The sequence below is a fragment of the Myotis yumanensis genome, unplaced genomic scaffold (genome assembly GCF_028538775.1).
Source record: "Myotis yumanensis isolate MYYU_CA2020_CCGP unplaced genomic scaffold, mMyoYum1.0.hap1 SCAF_3, whole genome shotgun sequence".
In the NCBI taxonomy this organism is placed as follows: Eukaryota; Metazoa; Chordata; class Mammalia; order Chiroptera; family Vespertilionidae; genus Myotis; species Myotis yumanensis.
The window spans coordinates 119,683,576-119,710,178 of record NW_027223754.1 but is presented as its reverse complement, the minus strand read 5'-3'; the positions used below and the strand labels follow the sequence as shown (position 1 = coordinate 119,710,178).

Sequence of the window (26,603 nt, the reverse complement as noted above, 5' to 3'; positions counted from 1 at the left end):
CCCCTGGTTGAGACCTGCTGTGAAACTCAGCAGTGGCCCACAAACAGGGCCTCTGATGTGTCCGACTCATTAAGACCAAACCATCAGTCCCCACACATTTTCCTTCCTCCCCAGTCCCGCTGAGGCAAGAAGTTTCCATTCTGCCCAACTAGTGAAACCAGTCACCAGTATCCACCTTTCTTCTCCCAGCCCTGCCTGAGGAAATGGAAGACTGTAAAGGAGGGTGGGCGAGGCCGGTGGTTGGGTGACCACTCAGACGGGGGCTCGCATCTGGAAGGCAGAGAAAGAGGCCACCATACACGCTAGAGTCTTTTTCTTTCTTTTTTAAGTTTTAAAAATCTTTTTTAATGAGAGTTTGATGGAAAGCACAAGTTGGTAGGCGGCTGCTGGGAGTGAGCCTGTCTTAGTTTGTGTTTATAAAGCACGGAGGGGCGGGATTCGCAGCTCTTGGAAGTTTGGCCTTAGCTCACCTGTCAGCCTGGCACTGGGGTGTCAAAGCCACAGCGACTGTTAGCTGGCACTGACTCCCGTCCTTGGCTCAGAAACAGTGGCTCCCAGTGTGGCCTCGGCTGCACCTAGGACTTGCAGAGCCAGAGATTTCACAGGGGTCCGGTGAAAGGGCGTGACAATGAGAGACACTGGTGTGAGGGGGAATCCGTGGGGATAAGAAGTGTCACCAGCTGGAGAAAGAGCTCAGCTATCTGGATGGAAATGTGTGAGGATGTGTGTCGGTGGGAGTAGGGGTTTTGCAGGAGGCTTGGTGGTGGGCTGGCCATGTGGGTGGGAGGGAGGTGTGGGCAGGGAGGAGGGCCACAGGGAGTAGGGGCAGCTCTGACTCTTGAGTCCCCAAGAAGGACTGGTAGGTGGAGCTGAGGATGTTTGGACAAGGAGATTCTTTGAAGCTTTTCTCTTGTCCTCCCTACTCTGGACCTGGTCCCCTCCCCTCCATAAAGCCATTAGCTTCTGGTGCCAGCCCTATCTCTGCTCCATCTCTCTTGGTTCCAGTCAGTGCATTCACAGACCTTCTGCCCTCGGGGACGGGGAGGATTTATGGGGGGGGGGGGGGGGGGGGGTGGTAGAGGTTAGAGGGGGAGGGGGCATCCTTTAGAGGAGGGGAAGGTCTGTTTGGGAAGTAGGGTGTGGGGAGCTGTTAGTCCGCTGGGCTAGAGACAGGATCATTTCCGAGCTCGCTCTGCATGACAAAGGGGAAGGAGCAAGTTTTTGCTTTGATCTGCCCCCTGCCGACCTCACACACCTGCCTGTTGATGCCCCGGCCCCAGCTAAGACCCCAAGGAGAAAAACCAAAAGGGGGTGGGGATAGGCTGTGGCCCAGCTTCCCTGGATCTAGCTCAGGCCACCTTCCTTTCTTGGTGGCCCCAGGACAAAAATATCTGCCAGGCTGATGACCCAAAGCACCTGCCGCCCCCTCCCGGAGAGCCTGGCGACCCAGAACTGCGCGGTGAGGTGGGGGTGGGGGTGGGGGTGGGGGCGTTGGGAGCGTGTGTTTGTGTGTGTAAGGTTGTAGGTGTTAAGGGGTAGTGGGAAGAAGACTCGCTAGGACTGAGGGGTCACGCCCTGGATGGAAGCTCCGGGGGAAACGAGGTGAGGGTGAGTTGGAGGGGCGTGTTTTTACAGACTTGCTTCAGGATCCAGAAGCTGGATTTTCTGTAGGTTTTCAAGGACTCCAGGAAAGGTGTTTGCGGGGAACACAGGCATAGGTGGTAGTTACAAAAAGCTGCGGGAGGGTAAAGATGCGGGAGGCTCTCCTGCCACAAGGGAAGGGGTTGTTGCTCACCACAGATGTTCGAGGTAAGGCTTGCGGATGAGGAGCAGCAGGTGCTCCCATTCTGCTGTAGGTGCTGATGGGACACAGGGCCCCTGAGCACAGGGGAGGGATGAGGGCCACCCAGGGAGGCACGCCCCAGCCTCCAGAGCTTTAGGGCCTCGGCTTGCTGTAGGCTTTTACGTTTCTCAGAGAGGTTGCCCTGAGAAAGTGAAAAGTCCTTGTCTTCTCCCTACTGTTATTCCTGGTAAACAATTTCTGGGATTTGGAAAACTTGTTTAGAGTGAGAAGGTTACAGATTGAGAGGGATACTCCTGTTTGGCTGTCAAGCCAACTCACCAATTTCTTTTTAGCGCCACAAAAGAGCATGGTGGCCAGAAACATCCACCTCTGGCAGGCGTGAGAGGTAAAGAGGAGGGCGATGGGTGGTTCTCGCTTCTGGAAGGGCAGATGTGCATTGCATAAATGCTGCATAGCACATGCTCTGTTCTTGAAGTAGTGTGTTTTCATTTCTCTCTTCTAGTTTCTCAGCTTGTATTTCCTTTGCGATTAGGCCTCGAGTGGGGTCTTCACAGTTTGGGGTAAGAGACATCAAGGCAACCCTATGGTGAGATGAACAGTAAGAAGAACTGGAGGTTGGAAAGAGGCTGAATTTCTTTGGGATAGAGAAAGTGATGTTAGATCCAGCCCAGAGCTCACTCCCTGTCTCCTGGTCCTCCCCTATCTGTTGCATTTCCACATTGATTCTCCTTCCATTTCTGTTTTCTCAGGGAGCCCAGTTTTGGAAGCTGGTAGTCCCAGGGGTCTTCCCAGGCCACTGGGGAGGGCTGAGGCCAACCATGCCAGGCCTGCTGCTGCTCGCTGCTGCGCTGCTCTCCAGCTGGGCTCAGCTCCCAGCCGAAGCCAGCTCCTGGTGGTGAGTGAGAGGGGCTGAAGTCCTACTCTACAACCTATGCCTCCTTTGGTAATTGAAATGTGGAGAAGGTGGTCACGGTGGGTCGTGATCATTCCTGTATTCATAGAAATCCTAAGGCCCTCTTTTATCCCAGGAAATCTAGCACAGTCCTTTTTCTCTCTCAAGCCCCCGGAAGTAAAGGTTCCACAGGATAAAGGATTAGTTCATTTGGCTTTTTCTCTGATCCTGTCTGCATTCCCCTGTTCCTGGCTCTACCACCATTTCTAGGGGTGGTTGAAAATATCTCTTTTGTTGCTATTGGATGATTTTTATTTTATTTATTTTTTGCTGGTAGGGGCAAGGAGAGTAGAATTTCTATTTTATAAGTCTGATGACAAGATGAGGGATTTGTAGGATCATGTGTGTCTTTCTTTTTGTCTTTTAAAGACTATTGTCATTGCCAAGTCAACATGGAAATGGCAGGCACTCACCACCTGTTTTTCACAGACTGTGCCCTGCTCAAATTTTTACTCAGATGGCAAATGTACAGCCTTTTCATCTAACTTAACACTTTATTGTGTCTGGTGGATGATGAGCCGAAGGGAGAGCCCTTGAACTGATAAAGAGTGGATTAGGGGATGTGTGGGTCAGATAGGGAAGTGAAAACATTTAGAATATATTGGAATGCATGTAAATTGGATTAGATTTTAAAGGCATAAGGGGAAGTTCTATTTAAGGGAATGTATTGCTTTCTATCACACATCCTGCATTTAGGCCAAAGTGAACCAATCACTCCTACTCCTTGAATAAGTCACGTGCTCTCCTGTTGGCTCTTTTTGCCCTCTGCCTCAAATGAATATAGCCTGCCCTGTCTGGCTCATTCTCCTCCTGCCCCACACACTTTAAGAGCCAGCTCACACTCTAGCCATCTGCTTATAAAACTCATCCCAGCCCAGGCTGGGTGGTTCAGGTGGTAGGAGCATTGTCCCATACATTGGAAGGTCTTGGGTTCGTTTCCCTGTCAGGTTCACCCCTGGCTTCAGTCGGGGTGCGTGCAGGAGGCAACTGATTGATGTTTCTCTCTCTCTCTTTCTCCCTCCGTTCCCCTCTCTCTAAAAATCAATGAAAATGTCCGTAAGTGAGGATTTAAAAAATATAAATTTAAAAGTAAATAATTATTTTTTTAAAAAGCTCCTCTCCCAGCTGTAAGAACTCTTCCTTTATCTCAGTGGTCAGCAAACTCATTAGTCAACAGAGCCAAATATCAACAGTACAACGATTGAAATTTCTTTTGAGAGCCAAATTTTTTAAACTTAAACTATACAGGTAGGTACATTGTTATTAACTTAATTGGGGTACTCCTAAGGCGTAGGAAGAGCCACACTCAAGGGGCCAAAGAGCTGCATGTGGCTCGCGAGCCGCAGTTTGACGACCACGGCTCTATCTGATCACTCTGGATCCAGAAGCTCAAGTCTGTCTTTGGCATCTGATATCTCACATGTCACCTGTGTTTGTGCCTCAGTTTCCCCAATTTTCTTTATTGGTTTTAGTGAGGGAGAAAGAGAAGCGAGAAAGAGAAACATTGGTGTGAGAGAGACACCTCAATCAGTTGTCTCCTGTAGGCACCCTGACCAAGGATCGAACCCACAACGTAGGTATGTGTCCTGATGGGAATTGAACCCAGAACCTTAAAGCGTACTGGATGACAGTTCAACCAATGGAGCCACATTGGCCAGGGCTCCTCAATTTCCTTTTCCCAGCCCTCATTGCACGGTCTTATTCACAGAAAGCACTCAGTAATGTGTTGGAGGAATGACTTACTGCTGCACGCAGGCGTGTGCTCACTCCTTTCCTCTTTCTGAATTGCTGCTGTAGGTCGCTAGCTATGAACCCGGTGCAGAGACCTGAGATGTTCATCATCGGTGCCCAGCCTGTGTGCAGCCAGCTTCCTGGGCTCTCCCCGGGCCAGAGAAAGCTGTGCCAGTTGTACCAGGAGCACATGGCCTACATAGGGGAGGGAGCCAAGATGGGCATCAAGGAGTGCCAGCACCAGTTCCGGCAGAGGCGGTGGAACTGCAGCACCGTGGACGACACCTCTGTCTTTGGGAGGGTCATGCAGATAGGTAAGCAGCCACAGACAAGGCTTGGCTGAAGGAGCTGTGCTCACCTGGCCTGGGTGCAAGCATGCTCTCTCAGGATGGGGCAGAGAAAGCCCACTTGAGTATCTAACTGGGTTTTCTCATGGCTTGGAATTGGCCTGCAAGCGGGGAGGGAGATGCACGCAGACAGCAGTGTCTCAGAGGATGTGTTAGCCGCACAGCTCAATGCTCAGCTAACCTTCTCTTCCAGCTTCACCCTGTCTGGGCAGCCAGCGTGACTCACTCTGGGAAGGGCTCAGAGCATCTGAGTTGAGTTAGAACTGGGAAACCGCCCACCACCAGGGCCCTTTGTCTCACTCAGCACAAGGGCCTCCTTTGAGAGCCTTGCCCTGGATATCTGTACGCTTTTTGCCTCTTTCACTTGGACTCTAAGAGAGATAGAAACTTGGGGCCAAATTGGTGATAGCTGTCATTAATCCAACCCAGATCCAGTCCTGGCTTCTTCATTGAAAGGGGGTGTGTGTGAAAGTGGAGGCAGGGGACAGACTGAAGAAGAAAGATGAGAGGGCCACTCTCCCCAGATTTCTGTTCTCTCCCCTCTCCCACTCCTGGTCTAGGATTCTTTTGCTGCCCTATTGCTTAGATGGAGGTGTGATCTGGGGTCTAATTGTTTTAGGTCCTTTTGAAATGCAATTCTCCTCTCCCTGGCAAGAAATTGAGAAATCCGGCCTTATTCTACTGGGTCTTATCCCCAGGGCCATAAAAGGAAGGTGTTAGAGCCCTGAAGTCCCTATCTCACATTCTCTCAGAACAGCTTCCCCTCAAAAGGCATTCTGGAGTTACCCAAGGCTGCAGTTTTCCCAAAGAATGATTTTAGCAGCAGGGAGTTAGGGAGTTGAGATTCCATTCCTCTGGATAGTGGCAGCCCCGCCACCCCCATCCCTTGACTTCTTTCCTCTCCCTCCCCTACCACATATTGAGAAGTAAGGACCAGGGGAAAGTACACTTTGAACCTCACTTCTCTCTTCCTTCAGTGTCAACTTGAGATTCACAAGAGTATGCTCATGTTCTCATGACAGTCTTACTGGGCAACTTTCCCAAAAGAATGGACTTGAGGGTTAAGTGAGATTTGGTGATAATTTATCAATTCTTCTCAAATATACTTAGTACCTGTCCCTTCTCCCTGGTAAAGATCTTGGTCAGAAGCACCCTCTGTCCTGGGTTTCCAGTGAGGGCACAAGGATGGCCCAAGCATAGAGAGAGGCACCCCCTAATCACTTGAAGGGAATAACCTAATGTATGCCTGATGTTGGCCAGATCCTTTCCATGTGTTGTTCTGTTTGAGTGAAGGCCAAAAAGTGAGCTTTACTTTTTTACTTTAGAAAGAAAAGTGTTGGCTGGGGTAGAAGCTCTGCTGGGTACAGGTTTGCATGGTGGAATGGCTTGTGAAAATAGACCCTATTCCATTACAAATGGAACCTCCTGTCTGCCTTGTTTTCACCGTTCCTTTTTGTAGCTTCCCTGCAGGCTTATGCTACCTGGGAAGCTGTCCTCCATTCCTCCCCTGGTGAGGCCGCTCACTGCTGTCTTGCGTGTGACTTCCAAAGAGCCCTTCCTTCTTGGAAGCAGCTGCAGAGCAGCTCAGGGGGAGCTTTTGGCCTGTCACTGCGAGGAGCATGGAGGCACCTTCCTGACAGTTGGAACAGAGAGGGCATTGTATTGTCCTGCTGTCTCCTGTCGTCCTACTAGGGTAAGGCCTCTTTAGTAGCTGCTGGTTTAATAGCCTTTTTCCTTGATATGATTTGAGTTTCCACTCTGAATTGTTTCATATATAGACACCCTTCCCCCACTCTTACCCATTCTTGCTTTCTGAGAGGAGCACTAGAAGCCTTACTTACCAAGCTTACGTGAGACCCAAATGCTGCCCATGAAGGCAGAGCCACCTGCACTCAGGACCTAATGAAGCCCCGGCCGAAAGAGGCAGAATGACTGCACGAGACAGCTAATTCACTCAGGACAGGGTAGGATCCCAAGCCATGCTGATAGGCGAGGGCCCTCAGAGCACGTAGTGCCTGCAATATCACGCTCAGCCTCAGGTACACTATTTTAAAAGGCAATTCTGAGAGGGGTGATTCAGCTCTAAAAAACATGTTTGCTAAAAAATGGAAGAAGAAATCAGACATATGTAGCTTGGAAAAGAGAATGCATAAAAGGCATCTTAGTTGTCTTCAAATACTGAAGGGCTGTCATATGGAAAAGGGATTAGATGGTGCCTCTCCAGCAGGCAGAAGTTATAAGGAAGCCTAGTTCAGTGTAATATAAGAATGCTGTGGTGATTAGAGTCACTACAGAAAGGGAAATGGGTTGCTTTGAGATCCCAACCCACTCTCTGAGGAATGCTGTAAAAAGAATGCTCACAGTGGGTGGAATGTGGCTCTGGACTGCAGCTTCAGAGGCTCCTTCCTGCCCCAGGAGCCAGGTCGGGGCTGACGCCCCATTCTGGGAAGACTTCTCAGGCATGACTCCCTCCTTCCTAAGAGCCTCTTACATCCTGGGAGCTCACACTCATAGTCTGACTCCCCCAGACCGGATAGGCCCTGGTCTCTGGCAGTGGTTCAGCGCTGATTCAGATGTTAAGCCTGATCGCTGAGTCATGGGTGTGACTTCCTGCATCCCTGGGTTTTCTTGGGCTACTCCTAGTCCACTTGGGCTATTCCTAGTCCACTTGGGCTACTCCTGACCAGAAGCTGGCCCCTGGTTAATTGAGAAAAACGAATTTTCCAGTGTGGTCTGGTTGCAAACTTCACTGTGTTGTGCCTAGATCCGTGGTCAGCAAACTGCGGCTCGTGAGCCACATGCGGCTCTTTGGCCCCTTGAGTGTGGCTCTTCCTAAGCCTTAGGAGTACCCTAATTAAGTTAATAACAGTGTACCTACCTATATAGTTTAAGTTTAAAAAATTTGGCTCTCAAAAGAAATTTCAATCGTTGTACTGTTGATATTTGGCTCTGTTGACTAATGAGTTTGCCGACCACTGGCCTAGATAATCAAAGCATAGAGTAAGGTGATCACTCTAGACCAGGGGTGGGCAAACTTTTTGACTCGAGGGCCACAATGGGTTCTTAAACTGGACCGGGGGGCCGGAACAAAAGCATGGATGGAGTGTTTGTGTGAACTAATATAAATTCAAAGTAAACATCATTACATAAAAGGGTACGGTCTTTTTTTTTTTTAGTTTTATTAATTTCAAACGGGCCAGATCCGGCCCGCGGGCCGTAGTTTGCCCACGGCTGCTCTAGACCTACTAGTTACAGACTGCTTCCCTCTCCACCTGCCAAGACAGAATTGTGGTGTGTCTACTTCTGACCATGGAGAGCAGAAATTCTGTCTGGTTTAATAGCTGAGATCAGGATTGAATCTCAGTTTCCTGCTAAAAGCCATTCTCTTCCTTCCATTACTGAGTCTATATAAATATTATTTCTTATATAACAACTTTATTGAAATATAAAGTAATATACAGTTCAGTGTATATTCACAAGATTGTGCAATAAGCACTACTATCTAATTCCAGAACCCTATAAAGAAATTGCATACCCATTAGAGATCACTCTTCATTTCTCTCCCCTTCTCCCCAAACCCTAGGTAACCACTAATCTTTCTGTCTTTATGAATTTTCATATTATGAACATTTCATATCAATGGGGTCATACAATATGTGGCCTTTTATATGAGGTTCAGCATGGACACAAAATGCTAAGTGATCACTTAGCATAAGAATTCCAAGGTTCATCCATATTCTGCCTGTACTTAATTAATTTTTTAATAAAATATGCTTTTAAAATATGTTTTCACTGATTTTTGGAGAAAGAGGAAAGAGAGAGAGAGAGAGAAACATCGATGTGAGAGAGAAATTTCGATGGGTTGCCTTATGTATGCACCCCAACCAGGGATTGAACCTACAACCGGGTATTGAACCCACAACCAGGTCATGTACCCTGACCAGGAATCGAACTGGCAACCCTTTGGTGCATGGGATGATAACCAACTGAGCCATACCAACCAGGACTGTACTTACTACTTTTTATGGCTAAATAATATCCCATTGTATGGATAAGACCACCTTTTGTTTACCCATTTACCTGCTGATGGACAATATGAGTTTGTTTGTTTGTTTAACATTTTGGCTTTTATGAATAATGTTACAGTGAACATTCATATATAAGTTTTTATGTAGACAGATGTTTTCCCTTATCTTGGATATATTTTAGGAGTGGCATTGCAGGGTCATGTGGTAATGTTATGTTTGAGGAGCTGCCAGACTGTTTCCAAAGCAGCTGTACCATTGAACATTCCCACCAGCAGTACATGAGGGTTCCAGTTTTTCTATATTCTCCCCAACTTGTTAGCTGTCATATTGATGATAGCCATACTCATGCGTGTGAAGTGGTGTCTCATTGTGATTTTGATTTGCATTTCCCTGGTGGCTGAGTATTATTTTTTGTAAACATTTTTATTGAATTAGAGCATATATCATGTGAGTTTTCAAGTGGTTCACTACAGCAATAGAGGAATACAGTTCGGCTTTTCTACCAGAAATGATCTGGGTATTGGGAGAGACCTGCTGAGGGTCCCATAGATGTGGTTCCCAGTGCTTGGGAGTTGGGAGGCAGTGTGGATGATTCTGGATGTTGTAATTCTAGTTCACTCTCTACTCCTGCTCCCTGCCTCTGTCCACCTAGATAATGGTAGCAATAAAAGACACATGTGTGGCTCATAGAGTGAAACATTGCCATTGTAAGGGAGAGATGTTTGTGAGAATAGAGTCCTGTTCTTAGTCCCATGATTTCTATTTAGTCTCATTCTCTTGGTCTCAGGTGTTTCCTAAATTCCTCAGTGTCCGCTCTCTCCTGTATTGGGTTCTGCCTCCTAGGAACCTACTGGTCATGTAAACTTCTGAAATGGGTGTTAGTGTAAGCCAAGGGCTGCGGGGGAGTCACTCTATTTGGTATATCGTAGGGCAAAGTAGGTAAATTTCAGCTCATTATCAAGAGAAGTTTCAAACCATTAGAGTCATGGGAAGTGAAAGGCCACCCCTGGGAGTGTTAGGCTGCGGCTGTGGTGGCATGGGTCCCGAGGAGGCAGAGGGGAGAAAGCCTCCACCGGAGAGTTGACCTCCTTCGCCCCGTCTTGCCTTGTCTTGCAGGGAGCCGGGAGACGGCCTTCACCTATGCTGTGAGTGCCGCAGGGGTGGTGAACGCCATCAGCAGGGCCTGCCGAGAGGGCGAGCTGTCCACATGTGGCTGCAGCAGGACAGCGCGGCCCAAGGACCTTCCCCGGGACTGGCTGTGGGGCGGCTGTGGGGACAACGTGGAGTACGGCTACCGGTTTGCTAAGGAGTTTGTGGATGCCCGGGAGCGGGAGAAGAACTTTGCCAAGGGATCGGAGGAGCAGGGCCGGGTGCTTATGAACCTGCAGAACAACGAGGCGGGTCGAAGGGTGAGCTGGACCTCGTCCCCCATCCCCACCCCTCCCCACACACCGCAGACCAACTGGGCTGTTCCTGGGCTGAGCTGTGAGCTGTGACCTGGCCATGGGAGAAGGGGTTGGCCTGCTTAGGGAGATTCTTACAACTGCCCACCTAGATGCCCACGTTATTGAACTAATCCCTTTCAAAAGTGTCCATTGCTCAACTGGCACATGCACTTGTCATTTTTTTAACCTTATTTCTCCACAGTACATCTGTCCCTATAGGGCAGTGATGGCGAACCTTTTGAGCTCGGCGTGTCAGCATTTTGAAAAACCCTAACTTAATTCTGGTGCCGTGTCACATATAGAAAATTTTTTATATTTGCAACCATAGTAAAACAAAGATTTATATTTTTGATATCTATTTTATATATTTAAATGCCATTTAACAAAGAAAAATCAACCAAAAAAATGAGTTCGCGTGTCACCTCTGACACGCGTGTCATAGGTTCGCCATCACTGCTATAGGGCTTAGTTGCAATCTTATGATCAGCATTTCAGACATAAGGAATGGAGTTCTTGTCTTGACTGGCCCTCTTGTAATTTGAACAGATAGGATGAATGGAAGTTTAGGCTGTTAGACTTAGTCTAGGGTTTTTGATTTTTTAATTTTATTGATTTTTTTTTTTTTGAGAGAAAGGAAAGGAGAGAGAGAACGAGAGCAAGAGAGAAATGTGAGAGAGAAACATTGATCAGCTGCTTCCCACACACGTCCCAATAGGAGATTGAGCCCGAAACCTGGGTATGTGCCCCAAACAGGAATTGAACTCACCACCCCTTGGTGCACATGACCACACTCCAACCAACTGAGTCACACTGGCCAGGGCTAGGGTTTATGATTTCTTAAAGATTTAGGTAAAAGAGAGCTGACTTAAGAGCTGCCATCATATAATCCAGAAACCCAGTCCAAAAGCTCATTTAGGTCTAATGGCAAATACCTGTGTGAGGGGAGCTTTACATGTAAGTGGAAGTGTGAAGGACAAACCATTCTTTGCAGATAGTGTCACCAATCACTTGTAAGATATGACATTCTCTGAGCCTCAGTTTCAGTAGAAACTAAACTGGAGGTTTAGAGGTGCGCTTGCTTTATTGTATGTGCAGAGCCTAATTGAGCAACAGCATTAGATTGTCTTTATGGTGTTCTGGGAGTACATGCCTGCTCTGCCTGTACCTTGTTCATAAACACCCCACCTCTGGGCACATGCTCTGGATTGCTCTTTCCTGTGCTGTGCTGTGAGGCCCCTGCCCCAGGAAACAGCGGGGTGGGGGGGGGGGGGGGGGGCAGGGCTCTCCCAATATAGCCATTGTGGGAGGAGTGTGGACTTGCATCCAGGTCTCCCTGTAGACAGGTCTGAGTGCTGGTGGTGGGACACCCTTCTGACATAGGGGCAGGGGTCACAGACCTCTCACAGACTTCTTTCTGGGAGCGTTGGCCACACTCAGGACTATACCAAGTTGGCTGGCTCCATGTCCAGGCCAAGAACTTTAGTTAGAGCAGGGATAAGCTAATTGAAAAATGAGAGCAGAGGCCTGGCCGGTGCGGCTAAGTGGTTGAACATCAACCTATGAACCAGGAGGTAGCGGTTTGATTCCCGGTCAGGGCACATGCCCGGGTTGCGGGCTCCATTCCCAGTAGGGGGCATGCAGGAGGCAGCCGATCAATTATTCTCTCTCATCATTGATGTTTCTATCTCTCCGTCCCTTCCACTCTGAAATCAATAAAAATACATTTAACAGCAGCAACAACAGCAATGAAGAGAGAAGAAGTTTCTTGAGAAGAAATAAATCCAGAAATTTAATGTTGGTTAATTGATGATTGGGTAACAGCATATGAATATATTTCTAAAAATGTGTTTACATCTCAATTAAAAAATAAGTCATGTTTCATGGGAGAAAATAGCAAATACATGGGATTGGGAATGTGTTTTACATGAATCAGGATCTTGTGATGTTGTCTTGGTAGCACATGGTACACTTGTGTACTGAGCATCACCAATAGTGAGACGTCAAATAGAAATTAGAATTGGCCACTTGCCCAGTGTCTTGCATATTTAGTGCATATCCCGAGGCCGATTTTCTTAAGCCACATGTGGGTGTCTGAGGGGTGGCATTGATCCATGGTGGTGTGAGAGGTTGTGGTCAGTGCTCTGAACTGTGTTTGTTATGGTATAATCCGGGGCAGAGAGACCAGAACTGTCTTAGGTGACAGTTTGTGCTGACAGTTCTGCAGGCATCTGTGGGGTTGTCTCTGTCTCCAGGACTTCCTTTCTGTTCAGCAGTCTGTTAGGCAGTCCTTGCATGTGTAACCACGACTGGAGAGAGATTGGGGGAAAAGGTTAAGATCTTCACTTTATCTCTCAAATGCCCAAATTTTATCCATTTGTCAAGATCTCAGATAGTAGGCTCTGCATCAGAACTGTAGTATAGCATTTGTACTTTTCCTGGGGTATGGCGTTCTCTACCTCCTCTCATGGCCTGTAGGTTTCTGAGGACAAGGATCACCAGGTATGCGCATGTGAATGTGCAGATGAAAGTTCCCATATTGCTTCCTAGCAAAGGGTCAAATTCATGGAGGGCTGTTTCCTGTCTCTGCTCTGAGCTGTCCCTGGGGCTTTGTGACAGATGTGGAGGTGGCTAGGCATTCATCCTAATCTGGGCCCCATTTCAGTCACAGTCTTGACCCCACTTCTGCTGGCTCCTCATTTTATTGCCCTTAATTGTCTGTTTGTTTGTACTAGGCCCTTATCTTGGCAGCCCCTTCCCTTCCATCTGCCTCATCTGCAGTCACTTACACACCTTCCCCTGTCTGTCTCCGTCTTTAGCCCCCTTCCTCCACTTCTACACCTTTTTTATAGCGCTTTATCCCTCCCTTTGCCTCTATCTGCTCCAGGTTGGGAATTCTTTTTCTCTTTTAATTGAATTTATTGGGATGACATTGGTTAATAAAATGATACAGGTTTGAGGTATACAATTCTATAATATATCATCTGTATATTGCATTGTGTTTTCACCACCCAAAGTCAAGTCTCCTTCCATCACCATTCATCCCCTCTTTACCCTCTTCTACCTTCCCCCACGCCCACTTCCCTTTGGTAATCAGTGGCAATGAGGGTTTTTTTTTTTATCTTTATTGTTGAAAGAATTACATATGTCCCCCCTTTTTCCCCATTGACCCTCTCCAGCCTGCCCCCGCCCCCTACCCCAGGCCTTCACCAGCCTATTGTGTGTCCATGTGTTATGCATATCCTATATAATAAAAGCCTAATATGCTAAGTGTCCCACTGTTCATTGGACCGTTTGACCAGTAGCTATTACGCACACTGACCACCAGGGGCAAACGCTCTGACCGGTAGGTTAGCTTGCTGCTGGGGTCCGGCCGATTGGGACTGGGCAACAGGAGCTGGACACGCCCTGGAGCCTTCCCGAGGTACATCCCCGGTCCCAATCATGCACTGGTGGGGTCCTGGATTATGAGAGGGTGTAGAACAGGCTGGGGGACCCCACCAGTGCACGAGTTCATGCACTGGGCTTCTAGTATGTATACAAGGTGCTTGGTTTATTACTTCCCACCATCCCCACCTTCCCTCTGAGATTCCCCACTCTGTTCCATGCTTCCATGTTTCTGGATCCACTCTGTTCATCAGTTTGTTACTTAGATTCCACATATGAGTGACAACACGTGATATTTGTCTTTCTCTGACTTACTTATTTCACTTAGCATGATACTCTCCCAGTCCCTCCATGCTATCTAAAGGGTAAGAGATTCTTCTTTTTACTGCTGCATCGTATTCCATGGTATAAATGTTCCACAGCTTTTTTTTATCTACTTGTCTACTGATGGGTACTTGGGCTGTTTCCATATCTTAGCTATTGTAAATTGTGCTGCTATGAACATAGGGGTGCATACATTTTTTCTGATTGATGTTTCAGGTTTCTTAGATATAGTCATAGAAGTGGGATAACTGGATCAAATGGCAGTTCCATATTTAATATTTTGAGGAAGCTCCATATTGTTTTCCATAATGGTTGCACCAGTCTGCATTCCCACCAGCAGGGTACTAGGGTTCCCTTTTCTCCATATCCTCTCCAGCACTTGTCATTTGTTGATTTGTTGATGTTAGTCATTCTGACAGGTGTGAGGTGATACCTCATTGTCCTTTTAATTTGCATTTTTCTGATGATCAGTGACTTTGAGCATTTTTTCATGTGTCTCTTGGCCATCTGTATGTCCTCTTTGGAGAGGTGTCTATTTAGGTCATTTGCCCATTTTTTTTTTTTTAATATATTTTTATTGATTTTTTACAGAGAGGAAGGGAGAGGGATAGAGAAGCTAGAAACATCGATGAGAGAGAAACATCGACCAGCTGCCTCCTGCACACCTCCTACTGGGGATGTGCTCGCAACCAAGGTACATGCCCTTGACCGGAATCGAACCTGGGACCTTTCAGTCCGCAGGCCGACGCTCTATCCACCGAGCCAAACCGGTTTTGGCCATTTGCCCATTTTTTAATTGGATTGTTTGTCTTCCTTTTGTTAAGTTGTATGAATTCCTTATGTATTTGGGATATTAACCCTTTATCAGATGTATCATTGCCAAATATGTTCTTTCATACAGTGGGCTCCCATTTCGTTTTGTTGATAGATTCCTTTGCTGTGCACAAGCTTTTTATTTTGATGTAGGCCCGTTTGTTTATTTTCTCCTTAGATTCCTTTGCCCTAGAAGATGTATCCATAAACATATTGCTACAAGAGATTTCTGAGATTTTTCAGCCTATGGTTTCTTCTAGGAATCTCATGGTTTCACGATTTACATTTAAGTGTCTTATTCATTTTGAGTTTATTTTTGTGTAGGGTGTAAGTTGGTGGTCTAGTTTCATTTTTTATTTTTTTGCATGTATCTCTTCAATTTTGCAAACACCATTTATTGAAGAGACTGTCTTAACTCCAATGTATATGTTCTTGCCTCCTTTGTCAAATATTAATTGAGCATAATGGCTTGAGTTGATTTCTGGGGTCTCTGTTCTGTTCCATTGATCTACTATAAGCCTGTTCTTGTGCTAGTACAAGGCTGTTTTGATTATGGTGGCTTTGTAGCATAACTTGAAATCTGGTATTGTGACTCCTTCAACTTTGTTCTTCTTTCTCAAGATTGCTACAGCTATTCAAGGTCTTTTTTGGCTCTATATAAATCTTTAGAGTATTTCCTCTAGATCTGTGAAATATGCTGTTGGTATTTTAATAGGTATTCCATTGAATCTGCAGATTGCCTTGAGTAGAATGGACATTTTAATTATATTAATTCTATCAACCCATGAGCATAGTATATTTTTTCACACGTTTATATCTTCTTCTATCTCTTTTTTCAATGTCCTGTAGTTTTCCAGTATAAGTCTTTTACCTCCTTGGTTAAGTTTATTCCTAAGTATCTTGATTTTTTTATTGTTGTTGTTGCAATGGTAAATGGGATTGTTTGTTTAGTTTCTCTTTCTGAGAATTCATTATTGGTGTATAAAAAGCCATTGATTTTTGGGTGCTGATTTTGTATGCTGCTACATTGCCAAATTCATTTATTGAATCTAGTAGTTTTTTTGGTGGAGACCTTAGGGTTTCTATGTCCAATATCATGTCATCCATGAATAATGAGAGTTTTATTTCTTCCTTTCCAATTTGGATGCCTTTTATTATTTCTTCCTCTCTGATCGCTGTGGCTAGGACTACCGGTACTATGTTGAATAGGAGTGGTGAAAGCAGACATCCTGTCTTATTTCTGTTCTTAGGGGAAATGGTTTAGTTTTTGCCCATTGAGTATGATGTTCACTGTAGGTTTGTCATATTTGGCCTTTATCATATTGAGATATACTCTCTATTCCACTTTGCTGGAAGTTTTTATCAAAAATGGGTGTTGAGAGATTAAAATGGCGGCTGAGTAAGTGGATGCTACACAGACATGCTCCAAGGACCAAACTGGAATTACAACTAAAATACAGGAAAAATTCCTGAATAATCAATGGAAGACTCGCTGGAGAGAACCCTGACACCCAGGACAGAAAGTGGAGACCTCATAGAGACTGGTAGGAGGGGCTGAGGTGTGAAAGGTCTGGCCGGGCTTTCTCAGACAGCAATTGAAGTCCTGGAGAGATATCTCAGCTGTGGGGGTTGCCACTGAGAACTTTGGGGTCTAATCCCCAAGCTGGGCCCCCCAGCAGAAAGCACCAGAACTGAAAAGGGTACTGACATAACATCTGGTTGTAGAAAAGCAGAAGGGTTGCTGCCTGCCAAGGAGAGATGGCTGGAAATGCAGGCACCCTCTTAAAGGGCCAATGCACAAAATTCACTGAGGAGCCACTCACCTTGTGCTCTGGGAGAGGGGACTGGAGCTGTGTGAGCAGAAGTCAGGATCCGGGACTCAGCAGTTAGAGCTCAGAAGGCAGACACCCCGGTTTCCTGTGCTGAGTCAGTCCCTCACACTGCAGAGGACATCTTTCTCACATAGGCATTAGCTACACAGGCAGCTTTGCCTGGGGGGAAGACAGATGACACACCCTATTGGAAAACACCTTGGCCCATGGTGTGGAGCAGGGGTCCTCAAACTACGGCCCACGGGCCACATGCAGATACAAATATTGTATTTGTTCCCGTTTTGTTTTTTTACTTCAAAATAAGATATGTGCAGTGTGCATAGGAATTTGTTCATAGTTTTTTTTTAAACTATAGTCCGGCCCTCCAACGGTCTGAGGGACAGTGAACTGGCCCCCTGTTTAAAAAGTTTGAGGACCCCTGGTGTGGAGTTTCTGAGAGGCCCAATAAGAGACTGAGAATAACAACTAGCCTTCAGGCAGAATTACCACAGACTGTTGAAAAAAACTTAACACACCTGTGGATAATTGCCTGAGGGCAATTCAAGATAAAATCCTATTACTCTGTAGAGACAGAGGTGGTCTCTGGAGGCTTTGAGTCTTTGCCTGATGTAGTTAGACAGAAACAGTGTTTCACACTGTCCTGCACTAGAGACTGAGAGATGTAGCAAATATACCTAATACATAGTCACAAACACAAACAGACATCAATAATGAGGAGACAAAGAAACAACCCACAAATGAAAAAACAAGAGAATTCTCCAGAAGAGACAAATGAAACAGAGATAAGAAATTTATCTGATACAGAGTTCAGAATAATGATGGTAAAGATGCTCAACAGCATGAGAAAAGATATAATAACTATGAAAACAGAAATAAAGAATGACATACAACAAATAAAGGACACATTAGAAGGAATACACGGAAAATTAAGGGAAGCTGAGGATCCAATCAGTGAATTAAAAGACAGGGTTGAAAAAATCACTCAATCAGAGAATCAAAAAGAAAAACAATAAAAAACCAAGAGGACAGCTTAAGGGAGCTGTGGGACAATGTGAAACATAACAATATTCAAATAGCAGGAGTGCCAGGAGAGACAGAAAGGGAGAAAGGGATAGAGAAAGTGTTTGAAGAAATAATGGCAGAAAATTTCCCTAACCTGGTAATGGAAAAAATCACACAAGTTCAGGAGATACAGAGAACTAGAAGCAAAAAGAACCTAAACAGGCCCACACTCAGAAACATCATAATTAAAATGCCAAAAATTAAAGACAGAGAATCTTAAAGGCAGCAAGGGAAAAGCAAACTGTTACCTACAAAGGAGCTTCCATAAGGCTGACACCTGATTACCCATCAGAAACTCTACAGGCCAGAAGTACATCACCACCAAGCCTGTATTACAAGAAATGCTAAAGGACTGCTGTAATGAGAAGAAGAAATAGAGAGGGAAACCTAGGCATACAGAATTAAAATAGCAATAAATAAGTACCTCTCAATAATAACCCTAAATGTAAATGGATTAAATGCTCCAATCAAAATACAAAGGGTAGCTGAATGGATATGAAAACATGTCCCAACTATATGCTGTCTACAAGAGACCCACCTCAGAATAAAAGACACACACAGGATGAGAGTGAAGAGATGGAAAAAAATTTTCCATGCAAATGGAAAAGAGAAAAAGGCTGGGGTAACAATATGCAAATCCGACAACATAGACTTCAAAATGAAGGCTATCACAAGAGACAACAAAAGTCACTACATAACACTAAAGGGGTCACTCCAACAAGAGGATATGACCCTGGCAAACATATATGCACCTATTACAGGAGCATCTAAATATATAACAAAAAACTTCTAGAGGACTTTAAGGGAGAGATCAACAACAATACAGTCATTGTAGGGGACTTTAACTGCCATTGACTTCCGCTGGATAGATCTTCCAGACAAAAAAAAAAATTAACAAGGAAACAGTGACTCTAAAGGACACACTGGATTAGATGGATTTAATTGACATTTATAGAACATTTCACCCCAAAGCTGCAGAATATACATTCTTCTCAGGTGCACATGGGTCATTCATAAAGATAGACCATATGTTAAGACACAAAACAAGTCCCTACAAGTTCAAGAAGATTGAAATCATATCAAGCATCTTCTCAGATCACAGTGGAATGAAATTAGAAATCAACTACAGTAAAAACACCCCAAAGCATTCCAACACATGAAGGCTAAATAGCATATTATTAAACAACTAGAGGCCTGGTGCACACATTCGTGCACCGGTGGGGTCCCTTGTCATAGATGGCGGGGATTGGGCTGAAACCGGCAGTCCAATGCCGCCTGCAGCTCCTGTCGGCTGCTCCTGTTCATCCTGGCCCAGCTGTGCCTGCCTCCACTCGGTAGGCTTGCTGCCGCTCTGCTGCGGTCTCTGGTCTGCGATGGCCAGCCATGAGCCCTGCGTCTGGCACCCATCAGTCAGCTGAATGGGAGCGCACTGACCACCAGGGGCAGCTCTTGTGTTGAGCGTCTGCTCCCTGGTTGTCAGTGTGCATTATAGTGACTGGTTTTTCGGTCACTTAGGCTTCTATATATATAGACTAGAGGCCCAATGAACGAAGTGCATGCACAAATAGGGTCCTTAGGCCTGGCCGGCAATCGGGGCCAATCTGTGAGGCAACTGGCAGGGCGATTGGGAGGCCCTCGCTGGCACTTGCCTTGGCCGGCCTGGTGCCACCCACTCGCCAGCCCCGCCTCCTGCCTCTGCCACCATTGGTCGCCACCCTCTGTGGAGTGACCAGCAGGGCAATGGGGTGGCCCCCACTGGCATCCCCCTTGGAGGCAACCAGAGGGGTGATCAGGGGGCGATGCCGGCCTGCTTGCTGGCCGGCCCGCCCCCTGACACTGCCGCCACTGGTCGCCTCCCTCTGCAGGGCGACCGGCAGGGTGATCGGAGGCCCCCCTGGCACCCTCCTTGGCTGGCCTGGGGCCTGCAGGCTGGGGGCAGCTCCTGTGTTGAGCGTCTGCCCCCTGGTGGTCAGTGTGCATTATAGCGATCAGTTGTTCCACTAGTTGGTCAATTTGCATATTAGGCTTTTATTATATAGGATGAATGGGTTACCAATGAGATCAAGAACAATATCAAAAACTTCCTGGAAACAATTGAAAATGAACAGACAACAACCCAAAATCTCTGGAACACAGCAAAAGCAGTCCTGAGAGGGAAGTTCATAGCATTACAGGCCTACCTGAAAAAAATAAAAAGAAAGAAAGAAAAATCAACAATAAACTAACCCTACAACTTAAAGAATTAGAATGAGAACAGCAACAAAAGCCCAGAGTAAGTAGATGGAAGGAAATAATAAAGATTAGAGTAGAAATAAATGACATAAAAACTAAAAGAAATACAAAAAATCAATGAAACCAAGAGCTGGTTCTTTGAAAGGATAAACAAAATTGATGAACTGTTAGCTAGATTCATCAAGAAACAAAGAGAAAGGACCCAAATAAAATCAGAAACGAAAGCAGAGAAGTAATCACTGACACCACAGAAATACAAAGGATTATAAGAAAGTACTGTGAACAACTATATGCCAACAAGCTGGACAATGTCAAAGAAATGGACAAATTCCTAGAAAAACCCTGTCTCCAAAACTGAATCAGGAAGATCAGAAAACCCGAATAGGCCATTAACAACTGATGAAATAGAAGCAGTAATAAAAACCCCCCAGCAAACAAAAGCCCAGGTCTGGATGGCTCCACAAGGGAATTTTACCAAACATTCAAAGAAGTAACACATATACTCCTCAAACTATTCCAAAAAATACAAGAAAAAGGAACACTTACAAACTCTTTTTATGAGGCCAGCATTATCCTAATTCCAAAACCAGATAAAGACATTACAAAGAAAGAGAATTACAGGCCAATATCCCTGATGAACATAGATGCTAAAATCTTCAACAAAATATTAGCAAATTGGATCCACCAATATATTGATAGATCATACACCAAGACCAAGTGTGTTTTATTCCCAGAAAGCAAGGCTGGTACAATATTCGCAAATCAATAAATGTGATTCATCACGTAAACAAACTGAAAGACAAAAATCACATGATCATATCAATAGATGCATAAAAAGCATTTGACAAAATCCAACACTCATTTCTGATAAAAACTCTCAGCAAAGTGGGAATGGAGGGAGCATATCTCAACAAGATAAAGGCCATATATGACAAACCTACAGTGAACATCACACTCAATGGACAAAAACTAAAACCATTTCCCCTAAGAACAGGAACAAGACAGGGATGTCTGCTTTCACCACTCTTATTCAACATAGTGCTAGAAGTCCTAGCCACAGTGATCAGACAGGAAGAAGAAATAAAAGGCATCCAAATTGGAAAGGAGGAAGTAAAACTCATTATTCACAGATGACATGATATTGTGCATAGAAAACCCTAAAGTTTCCATCACAAACTACCAGATTTAATAAATGAATTTGGCAATGTAACAGGATACAAAATTAACACCCAAAAATCGATGGCTTTTTATATACCAACTGGAGGCCCAATGCACGAAATTCATGCAAGGGGCTCGGCCCCGGCTGCCTCAGCCAGCCCTCACAGCCCTGGCTGCCTTGGCCGGCCCTCGCAGCCCCTTGCAGCCTCAGCCAGCCCTCGCAGCCCTGGCTTCATCTGGAAGGTTGTTCAGACGGTCATCCAGAAGGATGTCCAGACGGTCATTCTGCTGTTTGGTCTAATTAGCATATTAACTCTTTATTATATAGGATAATGAATTCTCAGAAAGAGAGACTAAACAGACAATTCCATTTAGCATTTCAACAAAAAATTAAGATTCTTAAGAATAAAATTAACCAAAAAGGCAAAATACCTGTACTCAGAAAACTACAGGATGTTGAAAAATGAGATAGAAGAATACTTTCAATAATAAAGAATTATTTGAAAAAGAAAAAAAAAAGAACTCAGTAAAGAAAGAGAAAAAGATACAGATTTTTAAAAATGGGTGTTGGATTTTGTTGAATGATTTTTATGCGTCTATTGATATGATCATGTGATTTTTGTCCCTCAATTTGTTTATGTGATATATCACATTTATTGATTTGTGAATATTGTACCAGTCTTGTACCCCCAGAATAAATCCCACTTGGTCATGGTCTATGATCTTTTTAATATATTGTTGGATCAGATTTGCTAATATTTTGTTGAAGATTTCAGCATCTATATTCATCAGGGATATTGGCTTGTGATTGGCCTGGTTTTGGAATTAGGATTAATGCTGGCCTCATAAAAGGAGCTTGGAAATGTTTTTTCCTCTTGGATTTTTTGGAATAGTTTGAGGAGTATGGTGTTACTTCTTCTTTGAATGTTTGGTAAAACTCCCCTGTGAAGCCATTGGGACCTGGGCTTTTGTTTTCTAGGAGTTTTTTTTGTTTTTGTTTTTGTTTTTTATTACTGCTTCTATTTTCTCAGTTGTTACTGGCATGTTCAGGTTTTCTGATTCTTCCTGATTCAGTTTTGGGAGACAGGGTTTTTCTAGGAATTTGTCCATTTCATCGACATTGTCCAGCTTGTTGGCATATAGTTGTTCATAGTATTTTCTTACAATTCTTTGTATTTCTGTGGTGTCAGTGGTTACCTCTCTGCTTTCATTTCTGAATTTATTTATTTGAGTCCTCTCTCTTTGTTTCTTCATGAGTCTAGCTAATGGTTCATCAATCTTGTTTATCTTTTCAAAGAACCAGCTTTTGGTTTCATTGATTTTTTTTTCATAGTTTTTAGTCTCTATGTCATTTATTTCTACTCTAATCTTTACTATTTCCTTCCTTCTAGTTACTCTGGGTTTTTCTTGTTCTCTCTATAATTCTTTAAGTTGTAGGGTTAAATCGTTTATTATTAATTTTTCTTGTTTTTTTGTTTTGTTTTGTTTTTTTTGTTTTTTTTGTTTTTTTGTGGTAGGTGTGTTGTGCTATGAACTTCCCTCTCAGGATTGCTTTTGCTGTGTCCCAAGAGGTTTTGGGTTGTTGTGTGTTCATTTTCAATGGTTTCCAGGAAGTTTTTGATATCATTCTTGATCTCCTTGGTAACCATTCATCTATATATATAAAAGGCTAAGTGACCAACCATAGGTCCATCCGACCAATCGACCAGCTGGTACATATGACAGGCACTGGCAATTTAAAAATAGACGTTGAGAGAGCCCCAGAGTTCAGCCAGTTACAGTCCCAGGCCAGCAGTCACCCGCTTCTTCTTTTCAACATGACAGATGCCGCTGTGTCCTTTGCCAAGGACTTCCTGGCAGGTGGAGTGGCTGCAGCCATCTCCAAGACAGCGGTAGCACCCATCGAGCGGGTCAAGCTGCTGCTGCAGGTGCAGCATGCCAGCAAGCAAATCATTGCAGATAAGCAATACAAGGTCATTATAGACTGCATGGTTCGTATCCCCAAGGAGCAGGGAGTCCTGTCCTTCTGGCGTGGTAACCTGGCCAATGTCATCAGATACTTCCCTACCCAGGCTCTCAACTTTGCCTTCAAAGATAGATACAAGCAGATCTTCCCGGGTGGTGTGGACAAGAGAGCCCAGTTTTGGCGATACTTGGAGGGGAATCTGGCATCAGGTGGTGCTGCTGGGGCCACCTACTTGTGTTTTGTGTATCCTCTTGATTTTGCCCGTACCTGTCTAGCAACTGATGTGGGCAAAGCTGGAGCTGAAAGGGAATTCAAAGGCCTCGGTGACTGCCTGGTTAAGATCTACAAATCTGATGGGCTTAGAGGCCTATACCAATGCTTTAATGTGTTGGTACAGGGTATTATCACCTACCGAGCTGCCTACTTTGGTGTCTATGACACTGCAAAGGGAATGCTTCCAGATCCCAAGAATACTCACATCTTCATCAGCTGGATGATCGCACAGTCCGTCACAGCGGTGGCTGGGTTGACTTCCTATCCATTTGACACTGTTCGTCGCCGCATGATGATGCAGTCAGGGTGCAAAGGAACTGATATGTACACAGGCACACTCGACTGCTGGAGGAAGATTGCTCGTGATGAAGGAGGCAAAGCTTTTTTCAAGGGTGCATGGTCCAATGTTCTCAGAGGCATGGGTGGTGCTTTTGTGCTTCTCTTGTATGATGAAATCAAGAAGTTCACATAAATTATTTCCTAGTCTTCCTTCTTCCAGCCCCTGTGAACAGGCATGTTGTATTATGTCACATATCTTGAGCATTCTTGACAGACTTGGTTGTCTGTTTTATCAGTGGCAACTATTACTGGTTGAAAATGGGAAGCAATAATATTCATCTGACCAGTTTGCTCTTAAAGCCATTTCCATGATGATGATGAGACTCAATTATATTTTTTTATTTCAGTCACTCCTGATAAACAACAAATTTGAAGAAATAAAAAATATCTGAAGTAAACAAAATAAAAAAATAAAAATAAACTTTGACTCACGCATGCACGATACATATAAAGCTCTCGCTGGTGCCAATCGCATGATTGTGTTTCAATCTGTCATTGTCAATCGTGAATATGGTTGTTTTTGTTGACATTCTGAAGCTGAAAGAAAGCACTGTCATTGACAGAATATGCCTGAAGACCAACTATTGGCACAACATACCTCTGAAGCCGAAAGAAGCTGGAGTCATGATTATTAATCAATTTGTATATTATTTTCCTATACATTTTACTAATTTCATTTCATCTCTGACACTTCTATTTTAGAGAAAGGGCAAATAGCTATATTAAAATATTTCTTCTAATTAATTTCCATTCAATGTGCATGGATCCGTGCACCGGGCCACTAGTTGTTTAATAACATGCTATTTAGCATCCATGTGTTTGAATGTTTTGGGGTGTTTTTACTGTAGTTGATTTCTAATTTCATTCCTCTGTGATCTGAGAAGATGTTTGGTATGATTTCAGTATTCTTGAACTTGTAGGGACTTGTTTTGTGTCTTAACATGTGGTCTATCTTTATGAATGACCATGTGCACTTGAGAAGAATGTATATTCTGCAGCTTTGGGGTGAAATCTATACATACAAGACCATAATATGCAAATAGACCGAACAGTGGAACAACTGAACAACCAGTTGCTATGATGTGCGCTGACCACCAGGGGGTGCATGCAGGACATGGCAGGCATCGGTAGCAGGCATCAGAGTGCGGAACATGGTGGGCATCGGCAGTGGCAGGATGGTGGAGCAGGTGAGCGGGGGTGCCAGACCAAGGTGGGGCGCCGGTTGCTGTCATTGGGGTGAGCCTCTGGTGGTTACTGAAAATTCTTTGCTCCCACATGCTACGGACCTGCCCGGCACTCGCACCTGCTGCTGGCACCAGATACGCCACTCGCACCTGCTGCTGGCGCCTGGCACCAGCCCCGACCGCTCAGCACTGTCAACGGGTGCAAATGATGGCTGCCAGCCCCAATCGCCCCTAAGATCTTCTCCACCTTCCCCTGTTCCTGAGGGGCAATTGGAGCAGCAGCTGCCACTCACACCCGCTGCTGATGCTGGCCCCAATTGCTCCATGCTGTCAGTGGGTGCGAGTGGGGCCGGTGCTGTCAACATGTGGGAGCGGTGGCAGCAGGAGCAGGGCTGTCGGCAGACAGGGTACCAGGGACTGCAGCAGGAGGGACCAGGCGGGGGTGCGAAGGATGGGCCAAGACCCACCCCTGTGCCCACTGCAGCCTAGCGGCGCACAGTTCCTTTCAAGGTGCACAAATTCGTGCACTGGGCCCCTAGTGTTCTATAAATGTCAATTAAATCCATCTGATCCAGTGTGTCCTTCAGAGTCACTGTTACTTTATTAATTTTTTGTCTGGAAGATCTATCCAGTGAAGTCAGTGGGGTATTAAAGCCCCTATTATGACTATATTAATGTTGATCTCTCCCTTAAAGTCCTCTAGAAGTTTTTTATATATTTAGGTGCTTCTACGTTCACCTGCAGACTGAAGGGTCCAAGGTTCAATTCTGATCAAGGACACATGCCTGCATTGCGGGCTCGATCCCCCAGTACGGGATGTGCAGGAGGCAACCGATGAATGATTCTCTCTCATCATTGATGTTTCTCCCTCTCCCTTCCTCTCTCTGAAATCAATAAAAATACATTTTTTTAAAAAAGAAGTATTTAAGTGCTCCTATATTGGGTGCATATGTTTACCAGGATTATATTCTCTTGTTGGATTGACCCCTTTAGTGTTATGTAGTGACCTTTGTTGTCTCTTGTGATGGCCTTCATTTTGAAGTCTATGTTGTCAGATTTACATATTGTTACCCCAGCCTTTTTCTCTTTTCCATTTGCATGGAAAATTTTTTTCCATCTCTTTACTCTCATCCTGTGTGAGTCTTTTGTTCTGAGGTGAGTCTTTTGTTGGGACATATTTTCATATCCATTCAGCTACCCTTTGTCTTTTGATTGGAGCATTTAATCCATTTACATTTAGGGTTATTATTGAGAGGTACTTATTTATTGCTATTTTAATTCTGTATGCCTAGGTTTCCCTCTCTATTTCTTCTCATTACATCAGTCCCTTTAGCATTTCTTGTAATACAGGCTTGGTGGTGATGTACTCCTTTAGCCTTTTTCTTTCCCCCTGGGAAGCTCTTTATTTGACCGTTTGTTTTCAGATCCTTGCTTTCCATTACCTTGAGGACTTCATGCCATTTCCTTCTGGCCTGTAGAGTTTCTGATGAGTAATCAGTTGTCAGCCTTATGGGAGCTCCTTTGTAGGTAACAGTTTGCTTTTCCCTTGCTGCCTTTAAGATTCTCTCTTTGTCTTTAATTTTTGGCATTTTAATTATGATGTTTCTGAGCGTGGGCCTGTTTAGGTTCTTTTTGCTTGGAGTTCTCTGTATGTTCTGAACTTGTGTGACTTTTTCCATTACCAGGTTAGGGAAATTTTCTGCCATTATTTCTTCAAACACTTTCTCTA

The 26,603-nt window shown here is 44.8% G+C and overlaps 1 protein-coding gene and 1 pseudogene across 2 annotated transcripts in view; both read left to right on the top strand.

Annotated features, from left to right (window-relative positions):
• The first annotated feature begins 2,574 nt into the window (after positions 1-2,574).
• WNT5B (Wnt family member 5B) overlaps positions 2,575-26,603 on the top strand; it is a 36,395-nt gene continuing 12,366 nt past the window's right edge. The window contains exons 1-3 of one of the 2 annotated variants that reach the window (XM_070407552.1): positions 2,575-2,699; positions 4,554-4,801; positions 9,979-10,271. In XM_070407552.1, the coding sequence (XP_070263653.1) occupies positions 2,623-2,699; positions 4,554-4,801; positions 9,979-10,271 (618 nt within the window). In that variant the 5' untranslated portion in view covers positions 2,575-2,622. The remainder of the gene's footprint in view (positions 2,700-4,553; positions 4,802-9,978; positions 10,272-26,603) is intronic. The other variant, XR_011470648.1, reaches the window with a different exon arrangement.
• On the top strand, positions 22,930-23,838 carry LOC139005243 (ADP/ATP translocase 2 pseudogene; annotated as a pseudogene).